This window comes from Dromiciops gliroides, chromosome 4 (assembly GCF_019393635.1).
Source record: "Dromiciops gliroides isolate mDroGli1 chromosome 4, mDroGli1.pri, whole genome shotgun sequence".
Classification (NCBI taxonomy): Eukaryota; Metazoa; Chordata; class Mammalia; order Microbiotheria; family Microbiotheriidae; genus Dromiciops; species Dromiciops gliroides.
The window spans coordinates 448169415-448187016 of NC_057864.1; the positions used below are offsets into that span (position 1 = coordinate 448169415).

The 17602-nt window shown below is 38.6% G+C and overlaps 1 protein-coding gene across 2 annotated transcripts in view; it reads right to left on the reverse strand.

Moving 5' to 3' along the window:
• The window catches only part of WARS2 (tryptophanyl tRNA synthetase 2, mitochondrial), a 73116-nt gene that overhangs the window by 22546 nt on the left and 32968 nt on the right, over nt 1-17602 (reverse strand). For both annotated transcript variants that reach the window (XM_043999932.1, XM_043999934.1), the window contains exons 2-3: nt 13124-13381; nt 1296-1376 (exon numbers count right to left, since the gene is read on the reverse strand). In XM_043999932.1, the coding sequence (XP_043855867.1) occupies nt 1296-1376; nt 13124-13381 (339 nt within the window). The remainder of the gene's footprint in view (nt 1-1295; nt 1377-13123; nt 13382-17602) is intronic.

Here is a 17602-nt window from a genome sequence, read left to right on the forward strand (position 1 = left end):
GTGCAATGGATAAAGCACTGGCCCTGGATTCAGGAGGACCTGAGTTCAAATCCAACATCAGACACTTGATACTTACTAGCTGTGTGACCTTGGGCAAGTCACTTAACCTTCATTGCCCTGCTCCCCCCCCCCCAAAAAAAAGGGTTTATATTCTACTGCAGGGAACAATACACACTTAGATCAGCAAATTCAAAATCTACAGAGCTGACAAAAGATGTAGGGGAGGACATGGATAAGAATGACACAGGATGTGTGCACTTTCTGATCAGAGAAAGCAACCATATTTACAGGATCCCACAGACAATGCCATATTGAAGGAGGAATACCTTATGGGATAATGTGGTGGGGACTGATACGAAATACTAAAAATGAAAGCTGAAGAGTGAAGGACTGGTGAGTACCATCTCAGAATTACCAAGGGCGAAGGCACTTTGATTTGAGATGAGGAGAACCATGTTGAGCCTTAGGGATTCAGAGTACCGCCATTTTGTTTCACCCCGAGGAATGTGGAAAGAACTGGCAACATTGCCTCTTAATTAAGCATTGGCACTTCAACATATTCTTTGTTTTGCTCTGCATAGCTCCTGTTTGGGGGCATCGGTTTCAGAGAAAACCGTGGCAGCTCTGAAAACTTACAAGGTGGGAAGTTGCCTGCAAATGGGATCAATGTGGACATAGTTGTAGACTCTCTAATTTTAGGCTATCATATTACAAAAATAAATGGAAGTGAAGTGCTGTGAATTATCCCAACTTAACTTTATTTAGTTGAGCTTCCTTGAGAAAGTGTAGCCTTCATTTTACTGTGGATTTGAACTGTTGCCTGAACCCATCTTGTTTAAATGTTACATAAAAATGTTATTTCCCTTCTCCCCACAATGAACACATTCTTGCCTTGCTGTCAATTAGTTCTGGTGGGGATGGAACGCAGATTCCAAGGCCAATGGATCCAGACTGTTAATCATAATAGGGAGGGTTCAAGGTCATTAGCAACTTAAACAAAAAGCAGACCCTGGATCATCCCTTCTGAGATTCAGAATAAGAGAATTTTGAAGCTTGAAGGGCCTTGAGAGTCTTAACCACGTTATTTTAACTATGACCTAGAGACTTTAGGAGACAAGCCACTTACTAACTTACCAAAGTTAGCACAGCTAATTAGATGAGCTAGAAGGCAAAGTTCTCGTGATCCACTGAGACAGGCCAATTGAGTGGGTAAATCAGAAGAATACAGAAAAGAGAAACTTCCATAATGATGGCATTTAAGTCCATTTTATGTTTCCTGCCTTGAAAATATTTACCTTCCACTGAGGTAAATTTTGTAACCGTGGCATCCTGATGAGACATCCAAGGATCCAATTTAATTCTGAGTGCTCTGGCACCTGAAGAAACGAGAAATTACATTATAAATATATTGTGAATATTTTTAATGTATATAAAACAAGATAAAGGTAATCAAGTGTTACCTCCAAACCACTGGAACACTAAGGAATTTTGAGAGTGCATGGAAGAAGAAAGGACTTTTTGTTTTGTTTTGTTTTACTATTGCATCAAATTCTAGATAAAGGTGCTGGAATGAAAACCACAGAAATTTGAGCCATTTGGTCTAGGAATCATTAGTCAGAGAAGAAGCAGAAACGGTGTTCCCACCCTTAAGGAATATTTCTTTTCTATAGTTTTTTTTTTCTTTTCACTATGGCCTCCCACACTCCCCAAAACTAGTAAGAGGGCCAACTTAGACTGTAAAGTCTCTGAGCCTTGTGAGGTGGGCCCCAGTCAACCAGGGAATGGATTGGGAGCTCCTCCAAACTATTTCCCCAAATTCACTGAACTTATGAGGGGGTTCTTGTCAAAAGATTTTGTTAAAAGCTGGAAACAAAGTTGGGGGTGACTCTTGGGTCCAGGATAAATTCCTTCTGATGAGCTAGAGTTTTATTTAGGGCAGGGCATCCCATCCTCAGCCCTTGGGATTCCCAGTCCTTCATTAATTGCAGCTTCTTCTTATCCATGTGATTGCCTTAAAAAGCAGAGATTGTTTCCAACTCTGAAAAGTGACACCAAATGTGTTCTTTGTGGGTTTTGTGAAGTGAACAGAGAGAAATGACGTTGCCTCAATTCAGGCTTGTTTCACTAAGGAGGATTCACCATCTGGAGGAGGAGGGTTTCTTTCTCTTTTCTCCTCCCTACTAGCCACAGAGAAAGAAGGTTGTTTTTCACTTGTCTGACAAGGACTCCCTCATAAAGCCAGGCAGGTCACTGAGCTGCCTCCATCATCTTCCTTCCAAGGCAGCATTTGGGTTTCATTGAGGGTAGTGGCTTTGACAACAATGTCTGCAAATTGCTAACTGCTGCTGTAAACAAACATCTGTCAGACAAAGGATATGGGGCTGTTCTACTTGGTGTGGCGTGGGGTGGGGGAGGCGTGGGGGAGGGAGGATTTGTTTTTTCTTTAATGAACTGGGTTGAAGGAATGAAAATATAGACAAACAAGCATAGAAATATGGGGAAAACCAAGACAATTTCTTCTCTTCCTGCCTATACGTGATGCTTTGTCAATGGACTACAAAAAGCCACCACTGTGTTTCAATGAAGTCAAGTGTTTTCCTTGGAGAAACCTTATATTTGGACATATGGAATGAAACTCATTTAATATTTTGTGGGGGATTCTCTTGGTGTTACCAAAACAAGGGAAATCAACTTAATTCAAATAATAATCTAAAGAGAAAGTAGGCTAAAGGTAAAAGACACCTTTTTTTCTCATCTTGTTTTTCCTGTTTTTAGAATAATAACATATTACAAGGTTTGGTTCCTTTGCTCACTTTACATTTGATGCAAAACTGTAAATATTTAGATTTCTATCACAGGTAAATGTAAAATTTTGCTATCTGAATAGAATATAGAACATAAGGAAAATAATAGTAGAACTTAATACACAGAACCAACCTAAATGGTTTTGTGAATAATTACAAAAACTGTTTTAGATAGAGAAAAATGAAGGCATGGAATTGATAAAGTAATTGGCTGGACATGGCAAATTAAATGTAGTGATTGGATTATAACTGAAGATTTCTGATCCTGTCATCCTAAAAAACATTGTATCTTGGAATCTTCAGGTGTTATTTAGAAAAGACTCTCATAAAAACAAAATTTGCATTTGGCCAGAGGATGGGATATTATTTGGGGAAGAGTATCTTCCATTTTTTTAAAATAGTGTCAGCATTTAGTACAGTAGGTTATTTGTTTGTTTGTTTGTTTGTTTGTTTGAATTTTTGCAGGGCAATGCAGGTTAAGTGACTTGCCCAGGGTCACACAGCTAGTAAGTGTCAAGTGTCTGAGACTGGATTTGAACCCAGGTCCTCCTGAATCCAGGGCCAGAGCTTTAACCACTGTACCACCTAGCTGCCCGTACAGTAGGTTAGACATGAGCAAATGAACAATTTGAAAAGTGAACATAAAATAGTTGCACCACCTTAGATATAAGGAACTGGTTAAGCAACACAACACAAAAGATACTTTCAAAGAAATGTACAACCAGAAAAAAAAAAAAGATGGACTACTCCTATAGCTGAGAGAAAGAAATGACCAATGGATGATCAACGAGTTCCATTGGTATCCATGCACATTAAGATATTCAGGGGAGAGTCTCCATTGTGTAAGTGGACTCCTTAAGGCAGATTTAGGGGAGAACATAGACCAGATCTGTGACGTAAAAGCAATTTTGGATGGCTTGCCATCTGGACTCCAGCAGAGAAAACTCACACTGATGAGAACATAGATCCATCCAAGTACCAAGGTAAAATACTAGTTTGAATTGGGGACAAAAGGACAACTAATGATATTTATGTAGTGCTGCCCTATCAGTACCTCACATGTGTCGTGACAGAAAATCTGTACATAATGACTGTTTACACTGTAATCTTTGAAATAATTATGACTCTGTAGCTTGTGGTTGATTCTTACACTAGACATAGCCTCTGCCAAGGCCAATGGCTCATAATCACAAACAGGCTGATCTCTAGGTGAAAACAGGAGGTGATGGGGGAAACATGGAGACCTAAGACACGTATCCAACAAAATCACCAGCTCTGATGAGGAGCCAAAGGTTTCCCAGAGTTCAATTACTGCAGGTCTTCTAGTTAAAAGGACAGTTTTGTGCATAAGAAGTGAGACAATTTAGAATGCGAGAAGATGTTGAAAAGAAGCAATTGGGCCGAAGATAGAAAGAGATCCTTCCCCAAACACCTGGGCAGAGCAAGAGAAACCCAACATTGGGCCTTTGATGCTGAATCAGGTGATGCTAAAAGATACAGCTGCTGGGGATCAATCAAACCCACTCAAGGAATCACCTAGGGCATTAAAACCTGGATGGGAGCCCTAAGATACTTTCTTGTCTCCCAGGACTTGTCTATTTCCTATGTAAATATTATCTTCCCAGGAAGTATTTCCTGTAGCTTGGCTGAGCATACTTGGAAAACTATTCAGACTCACAAATTCCCATTTATCATTTCCTCTCAAAACGAGCAATTTCATGCTGAGTTATTTTCACTAGAATCATCATCCCCATGACAAATCTCCTTAGCAGGAACCTTGTTCTGGGATCTGATTTTAATTAAAAGGCTCTTGTATCAACTGATAAACTCTCATACTGAATATATCCACTGTCTCTAATTGGCCCACTTCTGCTTGGCTTTGCCAATGTTTATCATCTTTTGTGCACACTTGGATTTCCGCAGACTTTTCTCCAAGTCCAACACTTCCAAAGTTCGTGCACAGTCAACAGCCTTCGTCAGCTTTACTCCTAAGCAAAGGTTATCTTCTGTGCTTTAGGATTTGTCTTTTCTCATGTCTTTTCTTCTAGGGATCTAGAAAATCTAGTACAGTTAGTTCAGTTTCCTGCATTAACATAACAGAATTTAATGGTGGACAATTAAAAATGTCAGACTGAATCTGATGGATGAAATATTTTTGTCATTAATGTGACTTTAGGTTCTATTTTTACATTTACATTTGTATAGTATAAGAAGAATAATATCCAACATTTATATATGCCAGGTGCTATGCTACATGCTTTATAATTATAATCTCATTTGATCTTCACAACAACCCTGGGGAGTAGGTGCTATTATCCCTATTTTATGAGTGATGAAAATGAGGCAAATGGAGGTTAAGTGACTTGCCCAGGGTCACACAGCTAATAATTGTCAGAGGTGGGATATCTTTCAGACTCTAGGTCCAGTGCTCTATCCACTGTACCACCCAACTGCCTAATATGAGTATTTCTAATGTTCCTGGGAATTCAAGGAAAACAAAAATAATGTAGCTGTATTCCTGGATCATGGAACTGGAGTAGACCTTGGAGGTCATATAGTCCAACCCCCTCAGTTGTCAGATGAGGAAACTGAGACCCAGGGGTTGCAAATAACTTGACAAAAGTCACACAGCTAACAAGTGTCAGAGTCAGCAACTGAACCCGTCTTCTGACTCTCCAAATCCAGCACTCTTTGCACAGCATGATACAGAAGTTAGAAGGTGATAAGAGGCTGTGCATTTGCCTAAACTAAGCTTTTTAAAAATAATTTCTGAAATCCACTACACATGAAAAAGAAAAGTGTCCCTTAAGCTGATTCAAAGAACCAGGTTAATCAGGTTTTTCTTGTATTACATCTGGAAAAGCATTAGTGATTACGTGTTTTGGCTTAAAAGGATTTCCATTCTCTTTTTTTGTTTTTGTGGGGCAATGGGGGTTAAGTGACTTGCCCAGGGTCACACAGCTGGTAGGTGTCAAGTGTCTGAGGCCGGATTTGAACTCAGGTCCTCCTGAATCCAAGACTAGTTCTTTATCTACTTCGCCATCTAGCTGCCCTGGATTTCCATTCTCTACAGTACAATGTACAAGCAACAGAACCTTTAGAAATCAACAGAGCCATTAAGTAAATCATCTACTTTAGATGATATAAAAAAAAATCAGAAGCAAAATTTTTTGGATTACTATCTTCCAGGTAAGGTTACTGCTCTATGGATGTTTCATAGACAGACTCAACACATTTGTGGAACACCCAGTTTTATAACAGTTCCAAATAGTCTGCTGTTTTAAAAGTTTGATGGAATGACACATCTCCATGGAGAATGAAAATATCAATGTTTCTGCCTGACAAATTGTGGTGTATAAATGTAGTGGAATATTATCCCACTGTAAGAAATGATGAATATGCAAAGACTGATGCCAAGTAAGCAGAGCCATAAAAACAGTGTAGATGTCTGCAACATTATAAATGGAAAGAACACCAGAAACAATACAGAAAAAAAGAAAAACAACAACAACAACAAAGAAATTGAAAGCTCTGTAATAGGCTGATTGTGTAACAATCAGGCTTGGCCCTGAGGAAGAAAGGAAAAAGGACCTTTCCCCTGCCTTCTTTGTAGAGGTGGGGGACTATATGTGTGGACACTGTCTATACTATCAGACTGAGGAGATGTGCTGGTTAAGTTAGTTTTGCAGAATACCTTCTTTTCTCTGCTCCCAGCCTCAGTCCCTAGCTCTCTGTCTCTGTCTCTGTCTCTGTCTCTCTCTTTGTTATACAGGAAGGCTGACTGGGGAAATGACATTGATATGAAAACAAAAACTAAGAAAATTTTTTTAAATGTTATTTCCATTTTACAGAAGAAGGAACTGAGTGAGGCAAAGGGAGATTAAGGGATTTGTCCATAGTCACAAAATAGCATTGGAGCTGTGCTCCCAAACTCCAAATCCAGTCCACCTTTTCACACAGAAGCATGACGCCCAAACTAAGAGGCTGCAGATACAGTTCTAATGATACATCTTTCACATAGCTGCCAAAGGTATATATTTTTTGTTTTGTTTTGCGGGGCAATGAGGGTTAAGTGACTTGCCCAGGGTTACTTACACAGCTAGTGTCAAGTGTCTGAGGTCGGATTTGAACTCAGGTCCTCCTGAATCCAGGGCTGGTGCTTTATCCACTGCACCACCTAGCTGCCCTTAAAGGTATATTTCTAAAGCAGAGGTCTGACCATGTTACTCCCCTGTCCAATAAGCTCCAGTGGTCTATCTTTGCATGCTCATTATACATTGTTTCCCCTTTCCATGCTCTATAGTCCAGCCAAACTGGCTTTCTTACTATTTCTCACATGACGTACCCATGCCATTCCTATCTCTATGCCTTTGCCCAGACTGACCCTCATGCTTGAAATGTCCTCCCTTCTCAACTCAACTCAACTCAACCTTTTAAAATCCTGAGCTTCCTTCAGAGTTCACTCAAGTACCATCTTCTTCCTCCATGAAGTCTTTCTTGATCTCCTTCTATTTATTTTGTATATAGTCAGTAGAGAGTGTATGTGTTGTGTTGCTGCCTAGATACAAGGGGAGCTTGTGAAGCTCCCTGAGGGCAGGGATGGCTTCATTTCTGCCATTGTTTTCCTGGTGCTTGGCACTTAGTAGGCACCTAATCAGTGCTTGTTGATGAACTGATAGTGACATCAGGCAGGGTTTATTCTTTTTTTCTTCTTCTTTTTTTTTTTTCTTGCAGGGCAATGAGGATTAAGTGACTTTCCCAGGGTCACACAGCTAGTAAGTGTCAAGTGTCTGAGACCGGATTTGAACTCAGGTCCTCCTGAATCTGGGGCTATTGCTTTATCCACTGCACCACCTAGCTGCCCCTCAGGAAGGTTTATTCTTTAACATAACAGGACTGGCAGTGCAGGTGCTGTGTTAATAAAGAACACTGGATTCTAACCTAACCCAGCAACTTCAGCAAATCCCTTCATCTTTTCAGTTTCTTCATCTGTAAAAGAGGGGGTTGCACAAGATGGCCTCTAGGGGTCTACCAGCTCCAAACCTATGATCCTATGCAGAGTCCACCATGAGAGAAGGAAAGACGACCTTTCTAATTCTCCATTAACTCATTATGAGCAACAAGACTCACACATTTAGTTTCATCAGCCTGTCCATCATGGATGATTCCGTGTGGCAGGCTGGTTCTGCTTTGTCCTCGCCCTTACGTTCCTTCCCAATTTTGGTTTCTGGGGTAATAATGCAGGACTCCATTCTAATTAGAGAATTCTGAAGGAATCCTATATCACAGATCCCATTCTCTTCTTCCTCCTCCTCCCTCACCCATCAATCTGCCTGAACTGCTTTTGGACTCATTGAAACAATGGGAAGCCTGACAGATCAGGGCATCTCTCTCTGCTCTGATGGTGAGTTAGTGTCTCAAGTTATGTCCTCCACCTTTTATCTTCTATATGCAGTGATTACAATGTGGGGAAGGCAGCAGTTGGAAATGTGGAGACCCACAATTCAGAGACAGCTGTGAGAAGCAGAGATTGGATCTGTATACAGGCTGGAAATAAAAGACCACTGACTCCAGCAATGGTAAGGAAACATCTACAATGCACACACACACACACAAACACTCTTACACACTCACATACTCACACACATACACACACACACACACACACACTTACACACATACACACCTTTCAGAAGAGAGGTAGTCAGTAAAATTCTCCACATATGGCAAACATATTTTAGGGGAAGCAACATGACCAGCAGCGAGAGGGAGAGAGAGAAAAAGAAAATAATGAGAAAAATCTTCAATGAGCCTAAATTGTTCCAGTCAGACTGTTCAGAAAGAATGCAAAGGAATGGAGACAAAAAACTATTGGTAAAACCAATACTATAGCTTGGAAAATCCATTTTCTCCATTTGTAATTATCTCTAGAAATGAATTAAGATGTGCAGAATTAGTAATATGCACAAATAAATGTATTGTTTTAAAGGAAAACCAAACCAAAGATGCCATTTCAAGTGTATTATACTTTCCACTATAGTTATGTTCCTGAAGTCATATATAAATTGAATATTTTTCATTGATTTGCATAACTAAAGAGATACTTTATTTTAATTTGTAACATCATCAATTAATTGCGGCTACAAAAACTTAAAACAGTTTTAATATTAATGAACTATGGGGCAGGCTGGGAAATCAATATTTGAAAGATAAGTCAATCTTCATTTACCTTTTTAGTAAGGTTGGAATTTCCCCCATTAGATTTCATAAAAACCAACCAGATCAGGTCCTGACTCTATCATTTAATTCTATTTCATTACTTATAAAACATGAGAGTTGTGCTAGATCAGTGGGTCATGAAGCCCTTGGAGATTCACAATGATAGTTTAAAGTACTCATACTAAAAATTCTTTAATGGCACCTTAAGCAGTAAATAATTGCCCAAATATGGTACAGATAAATTTTTCTTTTGTGATAATATATGTGTTCATATTTGTAGCATCACAAGTTTGTCTCTGCAGGGATTTGAAACTATCATGGGCATGCACACAATGATTTTGGTGTTTTGCCACTGATTTTATCAAATTCTGTCCACTTCTGACTAAGCAGTTTCTTATTCTGTCCCCCAATTGTTTCCAAGTTGCCACAAGGATTTGACATTCAAATGCAAACTGATTCCCAAGGGACGTTCAAACACAGGTGCATTCCCTCATTAGCATTCTGCATCCTGCACCAGACTTGCTCCCACATTCTCCTCTGTTACCCTATAATCACACAGCATCATCTGCATAATCACATGAAGAAGATGCTATGAATGTTTGCATTCCTGCAGTACAAATATCAGGCTGCTTGAAATGATCCATGGTTGACCATGATGCGCATTACAATCTTGACACCATCTCAAACATTCTGCAGAAACCAACTTTATCATACCTCTTATTGCAATATAAGGCTGCTTTCTGATTTTAACTTATCTTCCACTTATGTTAGCAGTCTTCGATCTGGTTGATTTTCAAATAAATTTGTTGGTCAGTTGGTTAGCAGAGTCTCTGTGACATTGTGGCTGATGTGGCAGTTAAGAAGGTCAAATTTGGAAGCATTTTTTCCTTAGGTGAATTTATGTGTAAACATTAAAAATGAAGCAATATTTGCAAGTGAACTTTAAATGCACTTATCACCTAATACAGCATTTGTCATCCACAATTGAAAAGTAAACATTTTATAATGCAATTAGGTGTTCATTTTCATTGATTGGTCTAGGTGACTAAAAATGAAACAAATGAGTTTCCATCTCTCAGCAAGAGAATTCGTAAAATTTTCCTACTGTTTTCTACCACATATCTGTGTGAGCTAGCATTCTCACTTTATTCTTGTTTCAAATGAAGATACGGGGGGGACAGGGACGGGACTCAATGTGGAACCAGATTTAAGACTGTCTTTGTCTGGTGTTGAGCAAAATATTGCAAACCTTTGTTCAGATAAAGTACAAGACTGAAATTAAGCTTATATATGATTATATTATATCAAGTATCTTCCCAGTTGTAACTTATTTCACTGTAAATGTTATGTATAGACAAAATTTTTGTAAAATGAAAATTAACTTGAAGTCTTGCAGAGAAGTAGTAAGCATATGAGGTCTTCCTGGATTCTTTTAATTTTTTCAGCAAGTTCCATACAAAATATTCATAATTTCAAAATATATACTTAGAGTTTTCACAATTCTATGTAGAATAAAATATTATATTTTATAATTATAATTAGATAATATAAATTTCAATTTGGAACTTTTAGGGGTAAAAGTTATTACTGTAATTGTAAGCACTTAATAAATCTAAAAGAATATTAATGAGTAATATATTATACTTAATTAGTAGTGTAACGATTGGAATGACGGCACCTGCTGGATACTTACTGTAGAAGAGTTCTGCCCATGAAGCGAAGGTCTTTGAGGGCAAGACCAGGAGTCTTTTCTTTGGGAGGAAGTGACGCGGACTAGTGGGAGGAGGAAGGAAGAGACTGGCGCTGACTCTGGGGCTCTTTCCTGAGGACGCTGGCGGAGAAGGGAGCTAGAAATGTGCTCTCCCTTTAATAGATAGGAATCTAGGCCTTTCTCTCTCTCTTTACCAAATTCTTATTCTCCTTAATAAATGCTTAAAAGTCTAACTCTTGCTAAAGCTTATAATTTATTGGCGACCACTCATTAGATATTTTAGACAGTTTAGCTAGAATTTTAGCCCTTAACAGAAGATACTCAAACATACCTGTACCTAGAATGCTCTAGAGCTCAGAATGCTAAGCCTCAGTATTATCAATGACTTAAATGAAAACATAAAGGCATACTTAACAGATTTGAAGATGACACATAGTTGGAAGGGAGAGGTAATACATTAGATAACAAATCAGTTTTCAGTGATGTGCCTAAAACAATAAAAGAAAATGTAGTCAAGTTGAATGCAAATTCTTGCATTTGGGTTTTAAAATAAACCATATAATGGATGGGGGACAACCTGGCTTGACAGAAATTTGTGTGAAAAAAAAAGATTGAAAAATTTTCATTGGCTGGAATCTTAAAAGCCAAGAGTACAATACAACTACTAAAAAAGGCTAATCATATCTTGGGCTGCATATATTAAAAGAAGGCAATAATTCCAACTATATCATGGATGAATAGATCCAAACAGGTCCAATATACAGTAGTGTGGTTATTTCTAGGAACATTTTAAGAGGGAAAATTGACGGATGCGTGTTATCAACAGGATAAAGTATATACAATTTATATTATGTGAAAACAGCTTTGGGAACTGCTTATATTTAGCTTGGGGAAGATAAGATTTAAGGAGACCATGATAACTCATTAAATATAATTTTTTTTTTTTTGGTGAGGCAATTGGGATTAAGTGACTTGCCCAGGGTCACACAGCTAGTAAGTGTCAAGTGTCTGAGGCTGGATTTGAACTCAGGTCCTCCTGACTCCAGGGCCAGTGCTCTATCCACTGTTCCACCTAGCTGCCCCACTCATTAAATATTTTAAGGCTTTTTATATGAAAGAGAAATTTGATTCATTTGGGATGAATGCATAGAGCCGAAGTCTGACCAAGATAGAAGTTACAGAGAGGCAGAATATGGCTCACCATAAATAAACATTTTCTCAAAATTGGAGCTGTCCAAAAATTAGAATGAATTGCCTCACAAAGGAGTGAAGATCCCACCAAATGCATATTTCAGGAAGAGGCTCAGTGAACATATATCTGTCAGAGATGTTGGTGACCACCCTAATTGGGTGGTTGATCACATTAGAGGGGCTCTCAGGTCCCTTCTGACTCTGAGATTTTTATGATTCTATTAAATAGTAAAATTCTCCTTAAAGTAGGAAACATTAATGTAATAAATGCATTTTCTCTTTAAATGCATTCATTTGTTTAATAAATATTTATTGAGCATCTATATAACGTTAGATATCGTGTCAGAAATTAAAAGGTATACAAAGACATACAAGACATGGTCTCTGACCTGTAGAAGTTTCAAATCAAGGTCTGTGGCATATTTCTTTATAATATCTATTGATAGGGCAGCTAGGTGGTGCGGTGGATAAAGCACTGGCTGCTGAATTCAGGATGACCAGAGTTCAAATCCAGACTTACCAGCTGTGTGACCCCGGGGCAAGTCACTTAACCCTCATTGCCCTGCCCCCCCCAAAAGATATCAACAAAAATTTATCTTAAAAAACTTGATTTTTTTTTTTATTAGAAGCCTTCAAGTATCTATACCTCTGGGTTCCTTGGCCTATCTGATGGTCAAAGAGAAATTCAAATCGTTCACAAAAAGAATCTAAGGCAACCTTACTGGCTTTTGCCCTCAAGTCTACTTTAGCTTGAGCATGGAAGTTCAGGACTACCTCAAGTTCCTAGCTGGTCTCTCAGAGATCTCCTGAAGGCTCTGTTTCCAGAGGAGAGACAATGGATAATATCCAATGAATGGGATACCCAATGTGGAAAAGAGTAGGTCCTAAATCTCACTCCATTGTCAACACATTGAATCACAAGGAACATTTGTTAAATCATATTACTACATTGTATTATAAATAACGGTTTTCCAAGAAAACCCCAAATTGGGTCAAGAAGAGCTGGACATGACTGAACAACAACAACAACAAATGGTAATCATAGAAGGAAAGGATCACAACAACATAAGGCTGCTTTAGTCATAACTGACAGGACCACTTTTAAATACCTGAAAAACAAACAGGAGGCAGAAGAGCAAATCCTCTCCTCAGATACAAGAAAAAGTGGTTATACAGAATTCTGACATGTAAAACTGACCTGGGACTGTTGAAAAAGAATGCTTTTTTCTGGGTTTATGCCACAGGCGAGCAGCACAGCAGTCATGTCCAAAATGCTCTGGTGAAGAACAGCTGGATCTTGGGGGACAGTGATGGAATGAAGATCCACGATGCTGAATAGTACAGAGCTGCAGTCTTTCTGTAGACTCACCCAGCTCTCGATGGCTCCCAGGTAATTCCCCAGATGAGGGATCCCTGTAGGCTGGATGCCAGAGAATATTCGATGCTTGCTATTAGTCTAGAACAAAGGAAAACATTAATTCTTTCTTTTGAAGCCAGATCCAGAAATCCTTTATCATTAACCGACATAAAAGGTGTTACTAGCATCACTAGTCATTTGCTGAGTGCCAATTTGACATTTATAAAGGAATAGAAGGGGTGCAAAGGGAAGCTGAAGGAATTTATCATCTAGTTTGAGAGACAGAATATATAAACAAAAGGTTAAAAAAAAAAACCCACAGTCGGAAGCATATGCTGAGTGCTAAATGAACAAAAAGAACAAGTGTTATAAGAATTTAGAGGAAAGGGAGAAATCACTCCGGACTTAGGCATCACCAAAAGGCTTCCATGTCACCAGTGCTAAAGGCTGCTACTATCTTACTAAAATCATCTTGTGGCTCAGCAGGCAGAACAAAATATTTGGGGTTAGGAAACGTGAGTTTTATTTTTAGCATCACTTTGACAAGTTACTTAATTTTTCTATATTCCAGTCTCCCTCTATTTTTAATAAAGATAATATTTGTCTTTTCATACACTCCAAAGGATTTGAGCTCTGAAGCATGCTGACGATTTATAATGTTTTGGTCATGGTTGTGTTTCTTTGTTGGTTTGTACCTCCTAGTGGTTGAAGCCATGATGGTAACATGAAAGAACAATGGGTAATAAAAAAGCAGTTGGTTTTGATTTGTCTGAATAATTCTGCATTTCATAATGCAATAAAAAAGAACATTTATCAGAAAATGTGCATTCCTGAAAGAAAGGTGCTGCAAAAATAAAATGTATTGTTACTGCTATTTATAACAAATGTGCAGGATAGAGCTCGGGATCACTCTGGTTATCCTTATCGTGTGGAATTTATTTCATCCTGCCCTGAATTCCAGTTCCTTGTAAACATTTCTTATTTTCCCTATTCGCTCTTTGAGGGAAAATTTTGTTTTGTACATTTTTATAACCTTGATAGTGCCTTATATGTTATAGGTGCTCAATAAAAAGATTTGATAAATGAAGATTTTGAAAATATAAATATCATAGTTATAGGACAAAAGGACTTGAAGGGCCCTGAGGGTTCATCTAGTTCAAAACTTCCACTTTATAAAGGAGAAACCTATGGCTCAGAGAAATTAGACATTTCTTAGTTGTCTGCTAGAAGATTACATAGGCATTCAACTATTTTTCACATAATCATCTGCTCAGTTTATCTCCTTCACTAATATTCCCAGTGCATATGATCAGAAGACTTAGAAAGGTTTCATAAACCTATTTAGGTCTTAAGTATTTACTTAATTTTCCATACTCCAGGAAGATATAAGCTATAAAGATAGCAAACAGAAAAGATAAGGTAACTGTATATTCTGGTGCCATGTGTATTAGTCAGAGAGGTGATAGGTCCAATCCCAGGGGTTGGGTGGTGTAGAGAAGGGGAAGCTGATAGCTTTCCAGTTCAAAGAATGACAGAAATTAAAGAATTGGAAGGGATCTTAGCAACCAACTAGTCTAACCCATAAACAAAAGGAACAGGACCAGTGGCCATGGAGCTTCTAAAGACCTTCAAAGAGGTGTGGGGGTGAGGGGGAGGTGGAAGAAGGGAATGTATCACCTCTCAGAGTAATTCATTCCACTTTTGGATAGCTCTAATTGTTAGGAGGTTTTCCCTGACATCAACTCTAAATTTTCTTCTATTTAACTTTCACCCATTGCTGCTTTGGGGTTCTGGGTTGGGGGCTATCTCTATCCAGAACATGGTTCTTAACTACGAGTGTGTTCCAAGGCCCTGTTCTAGACTCTTTTCTCTTCTTTCTTTCTTTCTTTCTCTCTCTCTCTCTCTCTCTCTCTCTCTCTCTCTCTCTCTCTCTCTCTTTCTTTCTGGTGAGGCAATTGGGGTTAAGTGGCTTGCCCAGGGTCACACAGCTAGTAAGTGTTAAGTGTCTGAGGCTGGATTCGAACTCAGGTCCTCCTGACTCCAGGGCTGGTACTCTATCCACTGTGCCACCTAGCTGCCCCTCTTCTTTCTATATACTCTCATGGAGACCTTATTAGCTCTCACAGGTTTAATTATTATTCTATGCTGATGACCCCTAGATCTATATATCCAGTCCTAGTCTCTCTCCTGAGTTCTGGTTCCATGTTACAAAAACTGGGTATTTTCAATTGCATACCCCATAGGCATCCCAAGGGGAATATGTCCAAAGTAGAACTCATTATCTTTTCCCCTTGTTAAGGGCTAAAATTCTAGCTAGTCTGTCTAAAATATCTAATGAGTGGTCGCCAATAAATTATAAGCTTTAGCAAGAGTTAGGCTTTTAAGCATTTATTAAGGAGAATAAGAATTTGGTAAAGAGAGAGAAAAAGGCCTATATTCATCTATCTATTAAAGGGAGAGCACATTTCTAGACCCACTTTCCACCAGAGTCCAAAGGAAAGAGTGCGAGACAGAGCGCCAGTCTCTTCCTTCTTCCTCCCACTAGCCAACATCACTTCCTGACACCAAAGAAAAGACGCATGTTCTTGCCCTCAAAGACCTTCCTTTCATGGCGGAACTTTTCTATAGTAAGTCTCCAGCAGGTGGCGTCATTCCAATCGTTACACCCCAAACCCAATTTGCATCTGAATTTCTACATTTATGATGAAAGTACCACCATCCTTCCAGTCACCCAGACTCACAACTTTGGTGCCATCCCCAACTCATCACACATATTAGACTTTTGTTTCTAACTCCAGAACATATCAGATGGTCTGTTACATTCCTCTCACACAGTCAACAGCCTGGTTACGGTCCTTATTATCTCTCATCTGGACTGCTATACTAATCTCCTAATTGATCTCTGTACCTCAAATGTCTTCCTATTCCAATCTATCCTCTGTATTGCCAACAAAGTGTGATATTCCTAAAACTAGGTCTGCTCATGTCACTCTACTACTCAGTAAACTCTAGTGGCTCTCTGTTATTTCATTGACCAAATATAAACACTGGCATGTGGGGCTCTTCACAAACTGGGCCCATTCTAACTTTCCAGCCTTATCAGAATTTCTCCCATTTATATACATTTTGACTTAGTCAAACTGGCCTTCTTACTTTTCCTATACACAGAACTTCACCTCCCATCTCCATTGTCCTCCACTCACCATCTTCCATGCCTAGGAATCACTCCTTACTCACCTGTACCAGTTTTCTTTAAGACTCAGTTAAAATGCCACTAAAGGAAGCCTTTGCTGAGACTCCAGCTGCTAGTGCCTTCCTTCCAGTATTGCCTTATATGTATTCTGAATCAATCTATATAGAGAGATAGAGATAGATATCTATATATCTCTATCTCTATCTCTACATATACATGTTGTCTCCCCACTGCTATTCAGTAAGTTCTGCAAGGGTGGAGAATTGTTTCACTTCTGTCTTTGGATCTCCAGGGCCTAGTTCAGTGCTTGGAACATAGTAAGCATTTAGTAAAAGCTTGCTGATTAATTGATTGATTGGATTACTACTGTTTTAAGAAATCTGGCAGAGAACAGAGACAGCAACTTGAAAGGAAGGTTTATTTTTTTTTCTAATAGGGGACATATGTGCTTTTATTTTATTTTTTAGGGGAGGGGGGAAGAAACCAGAAGCAAAAATTTAAGTTTTGAGAGAGAAGGGATGACCAAAGGAATAAGGTTCCTGAGGAAGTGGGATCCTTGATATAAGTGGAGAAGTTAGCTTTGATAAGCAGGAGAGCTGTCTGTCACTTTCTCTTGGAATGGAGAGAAAGAGGAAAGAATAGTGAATGTATAAAGGTGGAAGCAGTGAGGATTTAATTTCCATTTTTTGATCATGTGCCTGGTTCCACAGTACATGAAGAACCTTTTGATCATGCACAACTTCAATTGTCTCCATCTCTTTCACTATCCTCCCCAATTGTGTCCTTAGCTCCATCTTTAAAATATATATATATGTGTATATATTTATGTTTTTAATATATATATTTTTTAAATTTTGAGCTACAGATTATCTCCCTTTCACTTCTCCCTCAGCCAATGAAAATTGAAAATGAAAAAATGTAATTATACAACATGAAATCAGGTAAAACATATTTCCATACGAGTCATGTTGCAAAAAAAAAAAAAGCAAGAAAAATAAAATGAAAAAAGTATGCCTCCGTCTGCCCTCAGATTTCATCAACTCTCTGCAGAGGTGGGTAGCATTTTAAATCATAAGTTCTTCAGAGGTGTCTTAGATCATTGTATGGATCAGAATAGCTAAGTCATT